This window comes from Anas acuta, chromosome 11, assembly GCF_963932015.1.
Source record: "Anas acuta chromosome 11, bAnaAcu1.1, whole genome shotgun sequence".
Taxonomy (NCBI): Eukaryota; Metazoa; Chordata; class Aves; order Anseriformes; family Anatidae; genus Anas; species Anas acuta.
In genome coordinates this window covers 17,640,825-17,662,438 of record NC_088989.1, presented here as the reverse complement: position 1 = coordinate 17,662,438, position 21,614 = coordinate 17,640,825, and the positions used below count along the sequence as shown (strand labels likewise).

The 21,614-nt window shown below is 37.6% G+C and overlaps 1 protein-coding gene across 3 annotated transcripts in view; it reads right to left on the bottom strand.

Moving 5' to 3' along the window:
- Positions 1 to 19,838, bottom strand: part of SYN2 (synapsin II) — a 176,876-nt gene extending 157,038 nt beyond the window's left edge. For 2 of the 3 annotated variants that reach the window (XM_068694897.1, XM_068694898.1), the window contains exon 1: positions 19,050 to 19,838. In XM_068694897.1, coding sequence (XP_068550998.1) covers positions 19,050 to 19,423 — 374 coding nt within the window. In that variant the 5' untranslated portion in view covers positions 19,424 to 19,838. The remainder of the gene's footprint in view (positions 1 to 19,049) is intronic. The other variant, XM_068694896.1, reaches the window with a different exon arrangement.
- Between the last annotated feature and the right edge of the window lie 1,776 nt (positions 19,839 to 21,614).

Sequence of the window (21,614 nt, the reverse complement as noted above, 5' to 3'; positions counted from 1 at the left end):
TACAGAGAATAGAGATATCCCAGTGTTCACATTTAAGATTTATCTTTTATTTAAACATTTTTCTACATTTCTGACTAAATCTGTTTTACTCAAGAAATGTGCTTTCTTTAAAACAACAAGTTTACATCTCTTGTACACATACAAAAGAGAATCTGCTATATACATCTTTCTAGTGTCATAAAGGTACTATTAATCTGCTGTATGGAACCAGAGAACATGCGTGGGTGTAAGAAAAATGTCTGTAGGCACTAACAGAAGGGAAGGCTACAGAGATTACTGCAGCGTAACCACCCACATACATTTTATCAGAAAAGAGCAGCAGCTGAGTCATGGTGCTGACTTCTGCCCAGAAGAGGGATTTTCTCTGAGCTGAGATACATTTCAGTCATGATTAATTTTCATATTCAGAGGGCTGAATTTCCAGCATTTCAATGTCTACTCAAGGAATTAATAAAAACATATCCTTATTCCCATTTGAAGGGTTAGTGCTATGCTCCCCTTTTCCTCCCAATATCTAGCAAAAATTTCACTGAAATCTTAAGGTGAAACAAAATACACTTCCATTAAAATTTGGTGGAAACTTCGAGGTTCATTAATTTCATACAAAAAATTATATATATATTTTTAAATATAAGTCATTTCTATTGTACTCAAGGTAGTTTTTGATAAGGTACAAATATGCACAATATTATATGTATACATAATATACATAATATATATTGTATATAATACATAAATATATATATATATATATATACATACACACACACACCTATATATATATTACATCAAAGTCTTAAGCAGTCCTGGAAATTCAGAAGAGAGATTCAAACACCAAATTTCTTATGACATAATTGCTTGCAGTAGTATCTACTTCAGAAATGTAGGAAATTTGATCCATTTATTTGATACAAATGAAAACTTTTAGTCTTTACTGTCCATCAGCTGGCAGAAGGTCAACGTCACCTTTCCTGCAACCACTTTAAAATGACAATGAAATTGAATGAAAAAACTCCAAAGGCAGGTTCAGAACAGCATATATTATATCATTATAATAATAATAAAAAAGGGCAATATTATTTAAAGAAAAAAATCAAATTAGCAAAGTATACTCTGTTACCCAAAGACTCTCAGTATTTCAAGACAGTCAGCATGCGGAATGCCAGACAAACCTCACTGCAAGTACTTAGCTGAAATCTCTGTTAGTATTTACGAATTTAATTCTAAGTTTGCAAGACTCCCATAGGGATAAATATGCTTTACTACTCATTATAGAACTGTTTGAAAAGCAGTAAAGAAATAATGGTAAACAATAATTCAATGCAGAAACTGAATTTTTTGGTTCATTTTAAGTTCCTCTGTTTTGTATTAGGCCACTTTATTCCACAAATATTTAATCTAAGAAAAATAATCTACTAAAAATCAACCTAAGTACATAAACAGGAAGCTAAAGAAGCATTTAAAAAATACTCGCTACTTTATTTTCACAATGAAATATAAAACACATATACCTAGTTCTTGGAATAAACAGAATTCCATTCAGAGTTTTTGAATGAATGTAGACTGCAATTTCTTCATTTTCTTACATTCCCAGGTATTACTGTGTTTTAAAGTAGACTGCATTTTTTTCTACTTTATTAATATTAGTGAGTGAAATTTACCAGCCTTCTTTCCCTCAAACAGGCTATTGTACATGACCTACAATAGACTATTATAAAAGACAGAGCCCCAGAACACACACACAGAAAAATAAAATGCCATTACGGCACAGGGAAGTACACACACGCTGGCTTTGTATCTGGCCAGGCAACAACTGAGCAGAATTCAGCGCAGGTTTGCAAAAAGGACCCATCTTTACTGTGGTCTATGTTCCAGTTTCTAATTTCCAGTCTTGGTAATTCACTATGGCTTTTATTTTCATTAGCAATATTGCATACCTATGCTTATTTTACATATATAATATGTTTAGCATACATATGGTTATCTGTGCTATTCTTCATTCTGTATGTGCTTCTTGGGCAACATGGCTCAATGATGCAGGTAGTTCTGACTAGGATTTAAGTCCACATGCTTCATTTGATTAATTTTCTTGCCTGAGCAGGGTATTTCTTTACTACAAAATTTTAAGAATTCTGAAATTTCAGAGAGTTTTCTACATCTAATCACCACAAGCATCCCTGACTTGTAAGAAAATAAAAAGGAGAATATGGGGTTACCTGTAGCTTCTGTAACTATTGGAAACACTGCAGCTATTTTTCAGCCATTTCCTAGGCCGACACATGATCAATGGCAATAATTACCATATTTCTATTCTGCTCATCCTTATAGTAGGGAAGCCTTACCTCAAAGCTGACAAATTCATCCTGCTCCTGAATTGTTTTGTAATTTCTAACACTGTCTTACAAATCAAACTCCAGTAACAACTGTTTTTTCTGATTTAAAAACAATAAAAATAAAAATTTTTCAAAGGTGAATATCTTGTTCAATACATTCTTCCCTGTCTGCCAGCAGAGCTTCTGCTCTAATTCATGTTCTTAGTTGCAAAATATAATAAGCAACTTATACAAGTGTAATTACATCTTGCATATGATTCTGTCTTTAAACAAAATCAGGAGTCAGATGAAGAATTTGACACAACTGATTTATGTTACTTCTTCATGAATATCCTACAGTACACTTTAAAAAATTAGTACTTGCTTAATCTATGTAAAATGCTGAGATGCTAAAAATGTACAGACAAAAAGGGTATAAAATGTATAAAGAGTTGTTATGAAAGTATGGTTCCAATATCCTTCAAACTGCATTTGTAAGTCAGTTGATCAGAATGTAGAATGTTTGCTCCTACAGTAATTTCTCTACATTAGCAATTAGAGCACTAAAGGTCTTCTTTATTACCAAAACTATAAGATGCTTCTTAGTACTTAATTTAAACTTTGCTTCACATGCAAATACTACACAAATAAAATTATTATTTTTTTAAACACTAAGAAGATCATAGGAAATCTAGCAAGTAATTTTAGCCTTACAGTGGGATTGGATGCTGGGATAGAGGGAAACACAACTGTGAGTTAAAAATACATTCTTATGAATGAATATTCTAATGAAGTAAAAGCTCTAGTAGTTTTAACTTGCTTTGATAACATTTCTTAAGCAAGGAAAAAGTAATTTCACACAAACAGCAAGCACTCTGCATTATGACAACCTAAATGCAAGTGATATTGTAGTTTAAATATATGTCAAAAAAATAAATTACTCCGGAACTGAACTTATTTCAACATGTCAATAATATAGAGTACATCAGCAGCCAGTTATGAGAATTTTTAAATCAGTTATTACAAATGGACAAAGGACAATTAATTCTAGTTCATGAAGCAAGTTAGCTATATGCCTTTTCAACAAGCTGAGTACATCTTATAACTAAGAGTTGATTGATCAAAACAAAACAAACACTCCATATAAGACTGGGAGCGGAGGAAGTAAAAATAAGCCCTCAAGAAATGTGTAATGGGGAAAACTTTGCTTTGTCATAAGTGTGCGTAACAAAATAAATGTGAGAACCACAAGTAAGCAGAGGAAACAGCTTACAGCTGTTCAAATAGTTTTTAATTTCCATTTTATTTGATTTTTTTGGTCTAACCATCATATTTAAAATGCTATTCATAATAGGCTTTTAGCAGACAACAGAAATTAAGAAAATGTAATGACCATTATTCTAGTAGAGAGAAATTCTGGCAAAGAAATGGCTAAGGAACAATCAGATTGGAAGTCTCCATCATTTGATGTACATATGCAACAATATACATCTGATGCATATACGTTTTCCCTTTTTTTTTTTGTTACTACTATATATAGAGACGTACAACTTCTCAAAGAGAAAAAGGCACAAGTCAAACACATATTTACCCCACCAAAATAATGGAGAGAAGAGTTCAAAAAAATAAAATAAAAAAACTAAGCAATACCTACATTAGCTATATGGATGCTTTATTTAGGCATCAGAAAGGTACTTCTGAGAAAATATGTTTGAATAATGGCAAATATTTTATTTGTAGGTAACTATTTTAAATGTACACTAAGAATTGTGTCACTGTACATTCTGACATGAAATATTCATATAGAAATCTACACTAACTTCTAAATTTTCCAACTGAGAACTCAAGGAAAAAAAATAATGTAATGTTTTGCAACATAAGACACCACAGTTGATTGCTTGAATTGATTGATTGAATGTCAACATAATCATCTGAACAGAGCTCTCCTTAGCCACAGAGGTACACTGAACATGCAACACCACAATATTGACTTCTATAAATTTAGTCTAGTACATATTTATTTTTGCTTGAAAGATATCTGAATTTATTTATATTTTTTGCACATTTACCTTCATCTCTTAATCTAGAAATTTATAACAAACACATCATTAAATTTTCCTATTAAAAAATTAAAAAAAAAAAAAAAAGACAAATTAAAGTCATGAGCTTTCCAGAAAAATCAACTGATCCCTAAGAAGTGCTTTGAAATAGAACTTTTGAGTAGTAGCAACTAGTAAAAATTTTATGACTACCCATACTATTTTTCCAAAAAGCCATTGTCATTGGTGACATTTGCAGATACTTAGCTGCTCACATGGAAAAATTACAAGAACAAACAAACATAGGATTTGTTATGACATTCCATACCTCATTAGTAATTTATACCTTTCATTGTCAGTTGCAAACCTCCACGGTAATTTCATGCTAAATGTTCCATTTAGGTTTCAACACAAAGGTCAAATATGAAGTGGTTAATAAAAAAAGACAACATGAAATATACAGGTACCTTGAGTTTTCCTCTTCACCCTCTCTAAACAATTTCAATAGCGTTCAAGTGAAACCAAAGCAAACTCCAACACATTATTAAATAACATTTTCAGATTTTAAATAGTTCTAGAAGTTTGCTGCAATTTTTCTCAACATAGTTAAGCTAACCAACTACACAATGACCTCAAAATATATTTAGCATTATTAATGGAGACAGCTGACAAAGAGGAATGTAAAAGACAGCAAGTGTGCATCACTAACTTGGTTTAATTTGAGTGTGAATGGAAACAACAAAACAAAACACACTGTTCCATCTGAATAGAATAAGAAGATCTATATGGGCTGGTCCTGGCTACTGGTACCTTTTTTCCTTTTTTTTTTTTTTAAAGTATATGGATGATGGATGCATTTTTATAATTTTAACCATCTGATCCAAGCCCTTTCTAATCTTTTTTTCCTATTTGCATACTTGAACTGCTACTAGTTTCACATGCATGGATATTTACCCTGAGTTTTCAGGGTACATTTCAGACAAATCAAAAGACTTTGTCCTTGAAACGAAGAACAGTTTTATAACCTGGACAGCTCTTTCAGAAAAATTAACCCTGATTTACTGCAGAAAGAGACATACATATGTACACGTTTACATGGGTGCACTTTAAGCCCTCTCTTCGTGGTAAATAAAATGAAATCCACTTTATAGATAACTTCATTATCTGTTACAACACACTAGCTAAATGCAGATGCAGCAAAGATGTTAACTTTAATCAGTTAGGCATTAAAACAAACTGGTTTTGCTGATTAACATCTTTTACTTTGATGTATCTATTGCACATAATCCTATTTTCCACCATGAAAGTTACTTGCTAAAGTTCTCAAACTGAAAATTTTCTCTTCTAGAAGTAGGGTGTCTAGAGTTTAAGAATTTCCAAATCATTTATTAACAAACTATTTGAAAAAACATATTAATTCAAGAAACACAAAAATATGCATTCTATTATAATACTTTGTCAAAATAGAGAGCTTATTAATAAATCAAAAATTCTGCAGTGCACATATTCTAACATGTGGTAAGAATACTGACTCTTTTAAAGATCTCTTTTGCTTACTCAAATTTTCCTTTTTGCTTCTATAATTTTTTTTAATAATTTTCTGTTGCCATCATACATTCTAATACTGCCAGTTATTTTAATAGGTTGATGACAGTATCTAATTCACTGACTGTCCAAGCTCCAGATTTTAAAAACCAACAGTCTTATCAATGACACAGCATGAACAGTTAGTAAATGTTTGTTTTGATAATACAATAAAATTTCTATATAAGATTCCACTATTTATATATTTGCAAAAGTGCTACAATGACATACCTAAAAAGCATACATGCAAACAAAACACCAACGCAGATCTTTTCTATGCCACTGACCAGGATTCAAGTATTGGTTGTCAATTTAACATCTAGACAAACTGCCAAACAAGGTGACAGTGAGTACCTCTCACTTCCTGAGAGGTGGCTCTACATTTATTACTCTCTGCAATAAGACCACTTTATGACTCCTCATGCATGGACATACATATTTACATAACATTTTATGCAAATAAATACACTTATAAAAATAATTTTGTGTTTACAAAAATTGGATACTGCAGATGACCTAATATATGATGTTAGATTATCTCAGCTATTCTGAACAAAAACCCTAGCGCTAAGAACATGACAAATACATTAACACTAAGATTCTTAGAATTATTTCAAGTCTTTTATCAAATAATTAGGGGGAAAAAAGGCCAGTCAAAGCAATGTAAACTTATAAATGTAACACTTATAAACACTGTTGCCTGAGATAGGAGGTCTAGGTGCAAACAGTCCTGGTAACTTATTTGAAAAGTTATGACTGTGTCTTTTAGAATTATTGTTCTGTCCTTTGAAAATATTTTCTCAGTACAAATTAGATTCACTTCCCTTCAAATTTCATTTCAAAATTAAGAAACTGTAAAGGAGCATTTCAATGAAGTGATATGCTTTAAATTTCACACTGGTGTTTGTTAAGCAGCTATATGCATGAAGTCTTCATGCCATCTTGACTGACAGACAGCAGTTTGCCATATGTTTTTTTCAAAGGCTGAAACCAATACTGGAATTCTACTCCACAGAAAACATTGTAAGTGTATTGTTCTAAATCATCCAAATGAGAAATGCCTAACAAAAGCTCTAGAATAAGCCTACATTATCCTGATTATCAACCCACCTCAAAGATGGCATACCAGAAAACAGAGATTTAACTGTAATTACAACATAAAATTACACAACGCCTGCATTTCAGAATAACAGTCTCTAATGTGTTTATTCTATATCATCAGCTTTCCAGGCTACTGTAATTGAAATATATGGGCGCTACAACCAAGGGACTTGGACAATTCAGCTTCAAAATCAATCACACAGGAATATCCCATTTTGCTCTGTAGTAGCATTTTACTCTGAAAGCTACTTGGTACCTGATATGTATTCAATATCTCACCTAACAGCCAAGGATTTGGAGACTTCAAATGTGTACTTTCTAATGGGTCGTGCTACTCTGAAGAGAAAAAAAAAGTGCAAACAAACAACAACAACAAAAAATCAAACACTTTAATAAGCTGCCTAACTTTCTGGAAAGGACTTCCAACAAAAAAGCCTAGACAAGCACCATAGGACTTATGTTGAAAAAGACAGTTGTAAGATCCTCACCAATCCAAGAACAGACCTACAGTCTGTCCTCCTACCTACCCATTTCAAGAACAAATACCAACCTAGTGGAATTTATTTTAACAAAGATAATGTAAATCTCAATATACATTAATTGTAATTAATATTAGTCTTGCTCTAAACTTCTCTAAAATATTACTACTGCCAAGAATACTAATCTGACCCTCTTGTATGTTGAGCTGTTGGTAGTTTATACTTGGACATATCTTCCTGAGTAGGGAAACAAGCCAGTATGGAAATTCTAGAGTAGGGATCAACTGAAAGAATTTAAATAGAGTGTAACCTCACACAAAATACTGAATCTCTAATACTCATGCTTTCTATCATTACAACCAATAGAAGAGATTTTGCAGGTAACCTTTCTAACCAGTGGCATAATGAAAGAGCCTCCATTTATTCCAGTGCACCCCAATAGTACCAGAATGACAGAATTATGACTACAGAAATATTATCTACTGGTGAAAATTCTTTTTTTTTTTTTTTTTGAAGTGTGCATACCTATCTATACACATATCTGTTTGTGCACACACACACAAACACACACTTCATAATGCTCGCACAATACTATTAAAGCAATTTTGATGACTTATAATCACCTTAATTGGAAGCCATAACACAGAAAGAATGACGGGACACTTCTTGGACCAGGGAACCACTGTATTTTCAGATGTGCATGGAAAGAGCATCTCAACTTGCACTCCATTCTGAAACACCTACTCAGAAAGTTACAGGGATACAAACACTTTGGTTCCTGGACACATCTACACACAAGTGTAACTTGGATTTTATTACTACCTGTGCCACAAGTTTTACTCATGTCTCTTCTGCACTCACACTCTCAGCAAAAACTAAACTAATTATCTGCAGCAGTTTTCCAAGAAGCAGCACACATTGCTGATATTTACTTAATGATTGTTTATATTCAATTTGAAATTACATAAAAGCATGCGCCCCTATTCTAATCATGCCTATTTAACAAATAAACAAGAGCTGCATACAAAATGAGACAAATTGGCTTAACTCAGAAATCCAGAAGCCTAAAGGTTAGTCTAGCAATAAAGATTTATCAGTAGCCTGTCAGAAAGTGAGTGCCCCACTCTGAAAACAAAGCATAAATCAGCTATAAAGGATGACTACTGCCATGCCTAATAAAATAAAACCAAGTCTCTACTTAGCCTTTACTGCATCCATGTTCTGTTGCTGTTCAGATCATGTCGATTCACTTTTTAAAAATGCATTACACAACATTTTGTTACTACAGTTCTTAATGGATGTAATGAGTTTTCTTCACTACGAGCAGTGGAAACAACTTCCTATTACAGTTTTAAGTACTCATTAGGAAACTGTACCTATTTTAAAGGAAAAAAAAAAACATATCTGTTCACTGACAGATTCCCTAATGCTTGCTTACTTACATTTGCTCCATTTCTGTAAAGGCAAGATCTTAAAACTTGTTTTTAAGGACCAGAATCTGTAAATTGGCATACTTAATTTAAAAATCTATTATTTTATTTCAAATCATTGCATGTGGATCCTTTAGAACAAAATTAAGCTATTTAAAATACTTCATCTGAGGTACAGATTAAAATATTTTTAAAATTACTTTCATCACCTGATAAAAATTCAAAGTAGTGTGTGCACTTTTGAATTTATTTTTATTTTTATTTTATTTTATTTAGTTTTAACTCCTTTTAGCAATCAATCCAGTTGGGATATAAGATCATAGATCTAATGGTAACTCAGGCAGCATCAAAATGGAACAGTCATTTCAGAAATTCATTTTAATGGTTAGACCATCTTCTTCCCTCCCTTAGAACAGATACATAACACACACACACAAAAAAAAAAAAAAAAAAAGATTTCCCGACACATTAAATAGGAGCATAGGATGGAGGTGAGGAGTGCAATGTACAAACATAAACTATGCCTTTCAAAACACTGAGTCAATTATAAGACTGAAATATGACTGGTAAGAAAAACAAAAATAAGAAAACACGAATGCAGGAGTCTACATTCTTGACATTTCGGAGAAGAAATGGGACCCATTGAACTCACCAGTGTGTTCCTGCAATGAGAAGGAGAACATAAAAATCCATTTCCTTCCAGGACAGAATCTCTTCACACCTCAAAAAACAAGTCATGTTCTGAGGATCAATAGTGGGGGGCTTGGTACATTGCAGGGACTGTACCCAAACTGTCTTTTGTTGCAATTTCTGGCACCAGACTGGCTGACGGTGGCACACAACATTTTTATTCTTCCTATCTATTTCATTAGAGGTGAAAAAGGGGTGATCACACCCCATTAGGCACCAAGCATTATACAGTATTTGTTTGTTTTACGAAAACAGGGAAAGTAACATCATTCTCACCCATTCCCAGCTGCACTTAAGTAACAACCTTAAGCAATTTAAGTGACACCCCATGGATCATCTTCTTCAGTCACTGGCACACTGGAAGAAAGATGAAGACAATTTGGGGGGGGCAAAGGAACAGTCTTCAAAAATGGAAGTTCCATCTTCTTCAGCGCTATCCACTGGATCCTTCCATAAAATGAATCCCATTTCTGCCAATGTTTTTAATTCAAGAAGGAATAGAGTAAGCAGGTATCCTCTGATAGCCTTGATCAGCTAACCTGCCCTGCCAGCCCCCTTGCTGACAGGCAGCCACAATCACAACGCAAGCCCTGGATATCTCACATTACTGCCTGACACTGCTCAAACCAAAATACCCAGCCTTAGGTACAGCTTGAGGGCCAATCCTGTTCTGCTTCAGATGTTTTTCTGCCCTGAAAATCAGCACCCTTTTCCAAGATCCTCCTGTGCACATTAAAGAGACCCCCCCAGAGCAATATCAAATGGAACAGCTGCAAGTTCCACTGCTGCAAAATTACCAGAAGTGTTCAAAGGAGCTAACACTAGCAGATTTGTAAAAGCAGTGGCTCATTACTAAAAGCAACAAGTTAGTAAATCTAATACTCCTATCTTTACAAAACATGCTCTAGCAGCAGTAGAATCAGATGAAAAAGGTCCCAGGTTGGTCTGTAAGGAAAACCAGGAAGACCCACTTTAGATTTCACAGAATCACAGAATTTCTAGGTTGGAAGAGACCTCAAGATCATCGAGTCCAACCTCTGACCTAACACTAACAGTCCTCCACTAAACCATATCCCTAAGCTCTACATCTAAACATCTTTTAAAGCCCTCCAGGGATGGTGACTCCACCACTTCCCTGGGCAGCCTGTTCCAGTGCCTAACAACCCTTTCGGTAAAGAAGTTCTTCCTAACATCTAACCTAAAGCTCCCCTGGCGCAACTTTAGCCCATTCCCCCTCGTCCTGTCACCAGGCATGTGGGAGAACAGGCCAACCCCCACCTCACTACAGCCTCCTTTAAGGTATCTGTAAAGAGCAATAAGGTCACCCCTGAATCTCCTTTTCTCCAGGCTGAACAAAAATCCCAGCTCGCTCAGCCGCTCCTCATAGGACTTGTTCTCCAGGCCCCTCACCAGCTTCGTCTGGTTCTTTATAAGACTGCATCTTCTGAATAAGAAGGTTCTTTATTAAGACTGCATCTTCTGAATTATCATTCATATAGCTTTTGCTTGCAAAAATATGAAAACCAGTTTGACATTAGTCACCAATTTTTTGTTAGGAATCAGAGTATTCATCAACACAGCTTATGAATATTTCTGCATCAGCCAGGCAGGGACACACTTGTGGTGAAAGTGGGTATTGTAAAATAGAGAAAAGAAAACAGTCTTTCCATTTTTTGCAAAATCTCAAATTAGTCTACAGTTCATGTTATCATGAATACCCACCCTCCCTCTGCGCCAGCTGGCTGTCTAAAAGTGCACTGCTTTCTTCTGAGAAGTGAGTTTGACTCAGCGCAGATAAAGCTGCTTAATTAGCAAATGAAGCAGTGCTATCAATCAAATATTTTACATTCTAGACCATGCTATAACATTGACCTCCAGCTTATGACATTTGTAAAGTCATATCACCTTCTTGCACATTCTTTTCACTCTACAAGTAGCCTCTCATCTTTGGAAGCAATATCATTATTTCAGGTAATATTTACTTCATAATTTATTACCTCTCTTTTTGAAATCTACAATATGGTTCTCCTTGCCATTTTACTCTTTTCAGTTCTTTATGACTACTTTACCTACTTGTATTTACCCTTTCATCCAGCAGTTTTCATCCAGCCAAGTCTAGAAAACTTCTTCAGAGGTTCTGTAACCAAATACAACCTTCTATATTTGTAGTTTTCCTCATCAGGCACAACTTTGTACTCAAACACAACTTTTCACTAGTCTTACCTTTTTAAAGTCTTATTTATTTTATTTTATTATTTTTTTTTAATTCAGGTTGTGGTGTATCTTATCTACAAACATAAAAATCTAAATCATCTACTTCAATTATATTAAAAACCCATTTCTGTAGTTTAGAGCATTCACAGTGGGCAGGCTGGCTGAATAACTAAAGTTGATAAACTTTAAGAGGAGGGCCACGAGGATGATCAGAGTAACTGATCTGTAAGTAACTGTCTCATTGTACTATTAAGAACTGAGTACTAAAAATGCAGACACTGAAGTAATTACATGAAGAATATATTGATAATTAGAATATTTAGCATCAGTCTTTTGGAGAAACATGATTTCAACAAAAATGTGTAGTCATGTTGTCCTACATTGTTTACAGAATAATATCTGTTTAAAACAGAAACAACTCAAAATATAGAGTCCTCTAGACACACTTCACTTTTCAAGAGGATCAGTAAGAAATCTAATAATGTTTTTGAATAACTTTTGTTTCATGCTGTTCCTGTTTCAATAAATGATCTTTATTTGCCACTGGTAAATTTTAAAGTTCTGAATCATAGCAGAATTTATTATTTGACTTAAGTGTAAAGTCCTAAAAGCCATTATCTCCCACTTCAATCTTGTAGCTTTGAATTATACCTACCTGAAAACTATTAGTTACTCACTTGCCAGTTTTTCCATTTCTTTTCCATTAACAGAAACGTTAGAAGGAAACATCAGCAAATAGATATTTTTTTTTTTTGAAAATCACTTATAGAGCTAAACATGTCATTGTAGGTTTCATTAAGTTTCAGAAATGTTTGGTGGTCTCTTTAGAGACTAAAAATAGGTTCACTAAGATTCTGAGCACATAGGGAGAAAAATGTCTAAATTTCTAATGAGCATCTCATGCACATTAAGAAATAACATTACAACATTAAAGAGCTTGTTTAGACAGAGAAACACACATTTTGGAAGACAAAAGCATTTCCCAGTAAGAGCTTTGGGGGTTTTTTTTGGTCCTTTTTTTTTTTTTTTAAATATCTTGTCAAAAAGGCAATCTCCATCATGTACCGTGTTTTACTATTTATACTAAAGCAAAGCATCCAAGTATTACACATGACAGAACTGTAGATAAACTGAAAACCCTCTGGAATCTTTTCTTACATTATCTTCAAATACTAGTACACACGTTGTCTGGTGGAGAATGGTATCAGTGGCCATTTCAGAGTATAGAGCTGAAATACAACTTGCATGAGATTGCTGTATACTACAAATTCGGATTTGTTAACATATTACATGATGTACTTCAGTTAGTGCAGGTGCATATCCCTGTTCTCATGTTCTTGCCCAGCACCCATTATATATATATATATATAAATATATATAGAGAGAGGGGAGTGGGGGGAGGACAAAGACCAATTAACAATGCTCATTGGGCTATACTTTCACCCCTTTGGTAAAAACAAACAGACAAACAGATTGAGTTGTTCACATCTAATAAGGAGAGAGAGTTCAAAATAAAATTTTTTGAAACAACTTAAGTTGTATAATCTGTGTGCCCATCTGTCCTCCCAGCCAGCAGAGAGGTGTGCTGCTTGTGCTCACAGTAACCCTTGCTTATGCCTCCATCTTTTTGTTATTAATGATGCTATTTTGATTGCAAAATGCAGAGCCTTAACGTAGAGTTAAAAATCACAGAATTGTCTAGTTGGAAGAGACCTCCAAGATCACCGAGTCCAACCTCTGACCTAACACTAACAAGTCCTCCACTAAACCATATCGCTAAGTTCTACATCTAAACATCTTTAAAGACATCCAGGGATGGTGACTCCACCACTTCCCTGGGCAGCCCATTCCAATGCCTAACAACCCTTTCAGTAAAGAAGTTTTTCCTAATATCCAACCTAAAAACTTCAGAATGCAGTGGGAAGTAGTACTGGTCTTATTACCTGGTTGTAAGAAGCTGCCTAAGCACGTATTGACTTCACTTAACATCTGGTTGCCATCCCCTTTTCAGAGGACTAGGAATTTAGTCCAAAGGCCATAACTGTAATTAGATTGCCACACAGCCAACTTTTCAAGATTCAGATGAACCTCCTCACAAAGATCACTTCAAAACACGAAGTCATATGAAGCAACAATTAAAGAGAAAAAAAGGTAACATCTTTTTCAATGTTGCTAAATTTCAGGGGATGAAGGAACCTGTTTCCTCCTTGCAAGACAGTTAGAGCACTACGCCAAAGCAAAGTTGCTTTTCCTTTCGTATTAAGAGTTTCTTGTTGCAAAAAGCACAGCAGTTCTTAATTACTATTTTAAAGTAATAAAAGTAACTTCTATTCTATTGTCTTTCTTCCTATATAAAATACATATACTGGTAAGATTACCTTCACTGTATACTCATTGCCTGAAGGCACATATCTACATTTAGCGATTCTTAAGACTTCACACCTTTCTAAAAATCAGTCTCCCTATACCTCTGCAACACGGTAGTCCCTTCCTTGGCCAGCTTTCAAAAGCTTCTCACCTTCAGCCCCTAGATGAGTTCTAAGAGACTCTCCCTCTGTGTAATCACTACTGCTTACACAGCTTGTCCATGTCCCGGGCTTTCCTCCCCACTTCACATGGTGTCTTTATATGTTATACGAGTAGCACTGTGCTTTGCAATGCCAGGAGACTAGCAAGAGCTCCTTCTACAGAGTATCATCCTGCTGCTACCCAGAAGATAACCTAGACCTCTGTCAAAGCAGTTGCCCTCATTGCTAAAATCTAAGTGACACCTTCCCAAACTAGAAAACTTGCTAACAGAAGACTTGCACTGAATGCAAGAAATAGTGCAGTTACTAAATCAACATGTTACTACCAAATAAAATGAATTCTAATGCTAGTTCAAGTTCATTCAGGAAATATTCATAACCTAATTGGATATGCACAATTGAACCAACCCTACAGGAATTAAATAAATAAATAAAACTTCATTGTAGCATGCAAGTTATTTGGCAGTTACCCTTATATACAATAACTCTGTACATATAATTGAGTACAACTATTTTCCTCCTTCTAGTTGCCTGGAAAATAGGAAAAACAAACAAACAAAAACCTCATTCTACTCACTTGAGTAAATTTTTGTATCATAAACAAGTGTCTTTCTGCACTAAGACAATGCTTTCAAACTAAAAACATTATGATGAGCAATGTTTGCCCATAAATAATTCAATAGTTTTAAAATAGAAAGCTTTCTGTTCACACAAGATTTGTACCAGCCATTTGGAAATGATCTTCTGTGCCTATCTAAAGATAAGTAACTACGAAAGCAGTAAACATGATAGGAAATGCACAATTATCAGGGGTGGCAGTACTGATACTTCCAATGAGATTTGTGCTTAAAAAAATAGGAACACATTTTTTCCATCTGATTCTTTTTATAGTTTCATCGTTAACAGCCAATGAGTCTTACATTTAATCTTTAAAGCATGAGAGCAGCCAACCAGTACTTTCTTTTCAATATTGAAGCAGCTTTCTAAATATTACACATAAGCTTTCAATAAGGAGAATACTCTATGCGCACATTTTGGCACCTCGCCACTGATGTACACCCGCTAATCAATTGCTTGTACAGCACTAAATATTCAGTACATTTTGTATACAGAACAAAATGGTTATCTCCTGAGAAAATTATACGCATTTTTAAATAAATGTAGCTAGCTGGCAGCTTGGGGCACTTACTGCAGACCAACAGCTAGAAAAGAAGAATTAAAAGAACAGGCTAAGCAAAATACCGAAATTTTGTTTCAGCTCTGTCACTAGGCTTTTGGATGACCTTGAGCAAATGATTTTACTTCTCAGTTTCTTCCATTTATAAAAATATCAAAACCTATAAAATGATCAGGTTGAAGTCTATTATATAAAATGATTATTAAACATCAAATTGGTTCTTGAAGCTTTCCCTTCCCCAAGAGATCCATTAAATGCCTGTGAATCATAAGTTTTTTCCATCGAAATTACTTACTTCTACATTTTAATTACTTTGCAAGGTTCTCAACTAGATGTGGTAACTCAGGAATGGGTTCTGGACATCAATGAAGGTATTAAAAATGTCTGTTCAATACACAGCTGCAGATGAAAAGAACGTGACATTAAAATGCATAAGAACGGGCCACAAAATAAGATGAGCTTTCTAATGCATTCATATGAATGAATACTGCTCTTTCATTTGAAGGAGCGTTGGCATTACAAGTCACCCCTTCTTCATGGTGATAGTCTAGAACGAGAGAAAGCTTCAGAGATAATTGATGGAAATGATTGTTATTTTCTTTCACCTTTGGACCAAAGGATCATTTACTGTAGAAGGGGACTAGAAAAAAGTACTCCATGAGAACCAGAACCAATGAAGATAGCTTGTTTTGGATTTGTCTCTGGTAGTTGACTGAAAGCTTTAGCCTGTTTTCATTTTTTCCCCTTCACTTGTCATTGAGGCAGGTGTAGTGGTACTAAAAGATACAAAGACTTTTGGCTTATTTTGCAGTGTTGTCTTTATTAGAAGTCCATAAAGGTCTTTCTCATCTACGTAGCTGCAAGTTTCTGAAGAACCTGTAAGAAAATAAGCTTTTTTCACAGCTCTCACACGCCATTGATTGAGTGCCACTGGAGAAAAGAGAATGGTTTGACAGGATGACTGCATTTGCTCTCTTTCCTTAAAGAGTAAGACAATCTAGTGTGGTAAAAACATGCAAATTAGTACCATATAAGTTTCCAATTTTTCCCCCATCCTATACCATAAAAGTAAAGAAACTGAAAAAAGAGAATTTCAAAACCTGTGAAAGGACAAACTTGTTAAGACAAGAAAATTATAAAAGAAGTCACCTAGATCAAGATTAAAAAATGCAAGCAACAACCAGATATTTATTTATTTGTAAAATATCCCGTATGTATCCAATAGCAACAACAACGATATTAGAAAGGTTATTAAAACTCAGACCTCAAGCATGAGTCTCTAATAGAAATTAAAATATACTAGAAGCAAAATGCACTTTTGATGCTAGAAGTAAGGGGTTATATCCTTTGCTCACAAAATAAGGTGTTTAATACATCCTCTGGAGCTTGCTAAAAAGAGAATACTGAATTAGTAGGATTTCATTACGATCCAGATTGAAATTCTCTTCTTTCTATCTAAACTGCAACCCAAAGGCAATTGCCCAAAAGGACATTTTGAATTGAAGATAAACACAACACAGCTCAAAACTCCCACCATATAATCCTCTTCTCAGGATTAATGCAAAGCAGCTGCAGTCGTTTCTCATGAATCTACCTTTACTCAAGAGTACTTGGTAATTTTTGCTGTTGTTGTTGTTATTTACGGGATTTTTTTAGTGTATCACATGACAGCAGATCTCTATACCTCATCTTGCTAAACCATACGTCAATGCATCATGCCAGGCAGGGTAGCTGGTGTGATAGCCATCTGATCATTGTAGTTTATCTATTGCCAGTTCCAATTTTTCAATATTTTTTTTCAAATTGTCACTAATAATCACGTTCCAAGCCTGCTCATAAATATGATATAGACAAAATCTATTGCAGTTCAGTACACGTCAATCTGGATGTCCATAATTCCAAAGATATGGAATAAACTTTTCTGCATATATTTCTAGAGTACATGCATCTATATTACAATACTGATTTTAAAATCCCCAATTAAAAAGTGATTAGCTTTTTGGAGGGGAAAGAGCCAGTACCAGCACAATAACAATAAACTGCTCTTTCTAGAACTACTACATATCCACATCACATACTAAGAAGAGGGAAAAAAAATAAAAAAGAAGAAACAGGGACAAGGAGTAACCTTGTGTATATTTGTGAATGCATCTAGTCTCCTTTCTGAAGTGCAGTTGGTGACATTCACAAAACAGACCTTTAAAAGCTTTGCTATTGCTGATAAATAGTGTTCATATCAGATGCATTTATGAGATACGTAGAACATGCCACGATTATAATACACAGGCTGGCTTCAGTACTTATAGAAAGATGTTACCAGAAACAGACGTTACAAACATACAGAGTTATTTAATTTACCAAGCAAAAACATTTTCACTGTAGAATATTAAATAAATGTATCTGCAAGGCAGTGAGCAGTGTCCATGGATGCATCTCCATGACGTAGGTACAGAGGCTTTCTTTAGTCTGGCAGATACAACAACCTTGTATGTTTTTGTGGTTTTTTTCTTCTCCAAAAACAAACAAAAACCCCAAAACAAACAAGAAACATAACAGGTAACATTGCTAACAATAACATTTGCTATGGGCAACACCGTTTTTATTAGGCTTTAATTTCTGTTTCAAGTATTTTATTGAAGTGCCATTTTAAAGCAAATTGTATAAAATCAGAGATGCTTAAGTCCGCCTAGACAGTAAGGTTACACATTTGAGAAGCTGACAATAAAATCAGAGACCCACAATCCGTTACGGATGATGTCAGTGCTGTAACAACATACTTGTTTTACTCAGTATTATTTTTAGGCACCTTTAAGACACGATATACTGTAACTGGCAACACCGAACAGGATGATTCACAGCTTGATGTGTAAACACTGGTTATCGGGAAATAAGAGAGCGTATGGTTACTAAACGTGCACCCTTCCTATAACCACAGCGCTCAGGGATGTCATACGTGACCAGCGGGTCTGGAAAAGCTACAGCCTCTCTTGCTGGTAGCACTCAGGCACGGGAAGAGACGAGTTGACATACAAGTTCTGGCGTTGTAAATGGCACGTATCGTGTGACTGTAGTGGAAGCAAAACACCCACCCCGCACCAAACCCGCGGAGTTAATTAACCCCGCCGCATACATTCACATTCACAGGCTGAGGGCTCGTCGGCAGCCTCCCGAAGGACCTTCACCCCGAGACGCATTTCAGGAGCCGCAGCAGCAGCGGCGCGCTGCGCACCACAACAAGCCCGCTCAGCAGCCTGAATCCCCACAGAACCCCTGACAGAGACACCCCGACCCCCTCCGCTGCTGCCACGAGCTGTTTATCTCGCTAGGCAGCGCGGTGCACACGTTTTACCGAGGCTGCTGTCGGAGGAGCCTCCACGCTCGGCTGCCCCGGCGGGGTCCGCGCCGCACCTGGCGCCCCCCGGGGGGTCCCGCAGCCCCCGCGGATGGGGCCGGGCTGTGAGGGGCAGGGGCCGCAGCGGGGAGGGGGGCACCTACCAGTCCGTGTGCGGCTCGTCGATGACCAGCAGCAGCTTGAACTTTCTGCCGGCGGCCGAGGAGCCGGCGGAGGACGGGTCCACCAGCCCGGCCGAGGCCGCCGTCTGCTTCACGGCGTTGGAGAGCGAGCTGAAGAAGCTGCTGCCCGCCGACTGCTGCTGCGGCGGCGGCTGCTGCTGCTGGGGGGGCGCCGACTGCGGCGGCTGCCGGCGCTCCGCGGCCGGGGAGCCCGAGGCAGGGGCCGAGGAGGCCGAGGGAGGCGGCGGCGGCGGCGGCTGCTGCGGCTCGGGCCGCTGCAGGTCGGTCATGTAGCCATTGGGCAGGTTGGCGATGAAGCTGCTGTCCGAGAGCCTGCGCCGCAGAAAGTTCATCATCTGGCCGGGCGAGAGAGAGGGCGAAGCTGCGGCGAGGAGCGAGGAGCTGGAGGGAGGGAGCGCGGGCGGGCGGGCTGGCTGGCAGCCGGGCGCCGCGGCGGGGCTGTGCGATCCGCAGCCGGGCTCGGTCGCAGCCTCACTGCCGGCCGGGGCGGGGGCGGCGCTGCCTTCGCGTCCCTTCCCTTCCCTTCCCGTCCCTTCCCTCACCACAGCGCCGCGGCCGACGGCTGCAGCGGCTGGCGCGCGCCCGCCGCTCCCGCCCGCCTCCAGGCGGCAGCCGCGAGAGGAGCGGGGCCGCGCGGCCGCCTCAGCGCCGGGCACAGCGGCTGCGGGAGGGTCGCGCTGCGGGGAGGGAGACAGGGCAAGGCCGGGCGCTGCAGCCGCTCCCGACACGTCTCCGAAACGCTGCGTCCCCGGGAGCGGCCGCCGCAGCCCCGGGCGGCACTCCGCCTCCTCCACGCCGGGCCTCGGGATGATACTTGAAGGAAAAAAGTTTAAGGAAGGCGACGCAGTGCGTGTGCGAGGCGATGCTGCGTTGTCAGGAGAAGGACGTGCATGGTCACAGCCCGGAGGTGCTGGCTGGGCCTTGCCTACTTTAAAGTCTGTTTCACCTCAGTCATGCATGTAAACGGAAAAGCCTGACAGACGCCCTCAGCGTCACATACACCTTTATCCCAGATACATAACTGCAAAATATTTTGCAACTGATCTTTACGTGCCCTAGTGAATGTAACAGGTGCTCCAGCACTATACACGGCAAATTCATGCAGCAAAGGTCTTTTCGGGTCAGAAATTTGATAAAGCTTTCTCAATAAAACTTCCACAGTTTAAAGTTTATGCATTCAAAGGTATAACAGCCTGGGATTCTTTCAAGAATCATTGAATTTAGGAACATTGATAACAAAATACAGCATCAAGGCTATTAAAAGTACCTTTTAAACACCACAGAAACTGGGGGAGGCAGTGGGGGATTCGTGCTGCTGAGCCACAACACAGGCCATGGGTAGGTACAGCTTTTAAGGGCACAAAAGTTTAAACAAGACGACCAAGCTGAGGCTACTGCTGCAGTTTGAGTGCTCCTGGCAATTCCCTCGGCCATGGCTTGTGCTTCTAAAGGAGTCATGGAGCTACTCCTGTACCTAAAGCCATGGACAGCTAGTGTGATCTTCAGAGAATCTGTTACTCTCTGTAGCATTTTGATATCTTGGGGCCATTTGTGCTTCTGAAAACCGCGTATGTAAACCCAGTTCTGCAAGCTGACTCACCTACAATGCGACACAGAAGCAAATTGCTTGCAGACAGAGGTGGGATGCTGCGCTTTGCTGTGGCAAGTGTATGTCTCATTTCCACTGGTATCACATCTGCAAAGCTGATAAAACCACAAGACTGAATCACAGAATCACAGAATTTCTGGGTTGGAAGAGAATTGTTTCATTCATCCTTGCTGCAACAGTTGCAGCAATCCCTCCGCCTTCTCTTCTGAAAAGCTGGAGGCCTAAGTAAAGAAAAGAGGGTCTGCTTATACATGTACTTTTCAAGAGACTTTTCATAAAGTGTGAGCAGTTTCACTGCCCCGTGAAGGTATTTCTGAAAAATTTTAAATCAGTCTGATCCTGAAAAATGGTACTTAGATATTTTTGAAATTACTGCTCTACATTGAAGAGTGACTGTATAAAAACAGCCCCTTTGGACAGACGGCTTCCTATGGAAACTCAGAAGCTGCTTATTTTACTGACAACAATCAGACATCTTGCAGAGCCAAATTAAGTACAGCAGAATGAACTGCAGTCCACTCCACTTTGCACATTAACAAAAGTATTAAGCAGGGCTCTGTTACAGGGCAAAAATCCATCTTTAGTGTCAGCCATACTCTTCTGTATGAAGGCAAGATACATGTACCAAGTGGAAATGATAAGGAGCAATTTAAATGTCAGGATCCATTACTGTAAAATGAAATAACAAATGATTAAACATCAAGTGGTTAGGCAGCACAATTTGTGTGATGGGAGATCCATCCTTATTAACATATTTGCGTGGAAAACTTGTTTTCTAATTGATGAAATCTGATTCTCATCTGCAGTACTTTCCTGTATATTATCAGTCCAGCAAAGTAATTACTTTAAGATTACACAGCCTGACCCTAATTGTAATCATGGCCAGCAGTCTCTGATAGGGTTGCCCTTCATGGTTG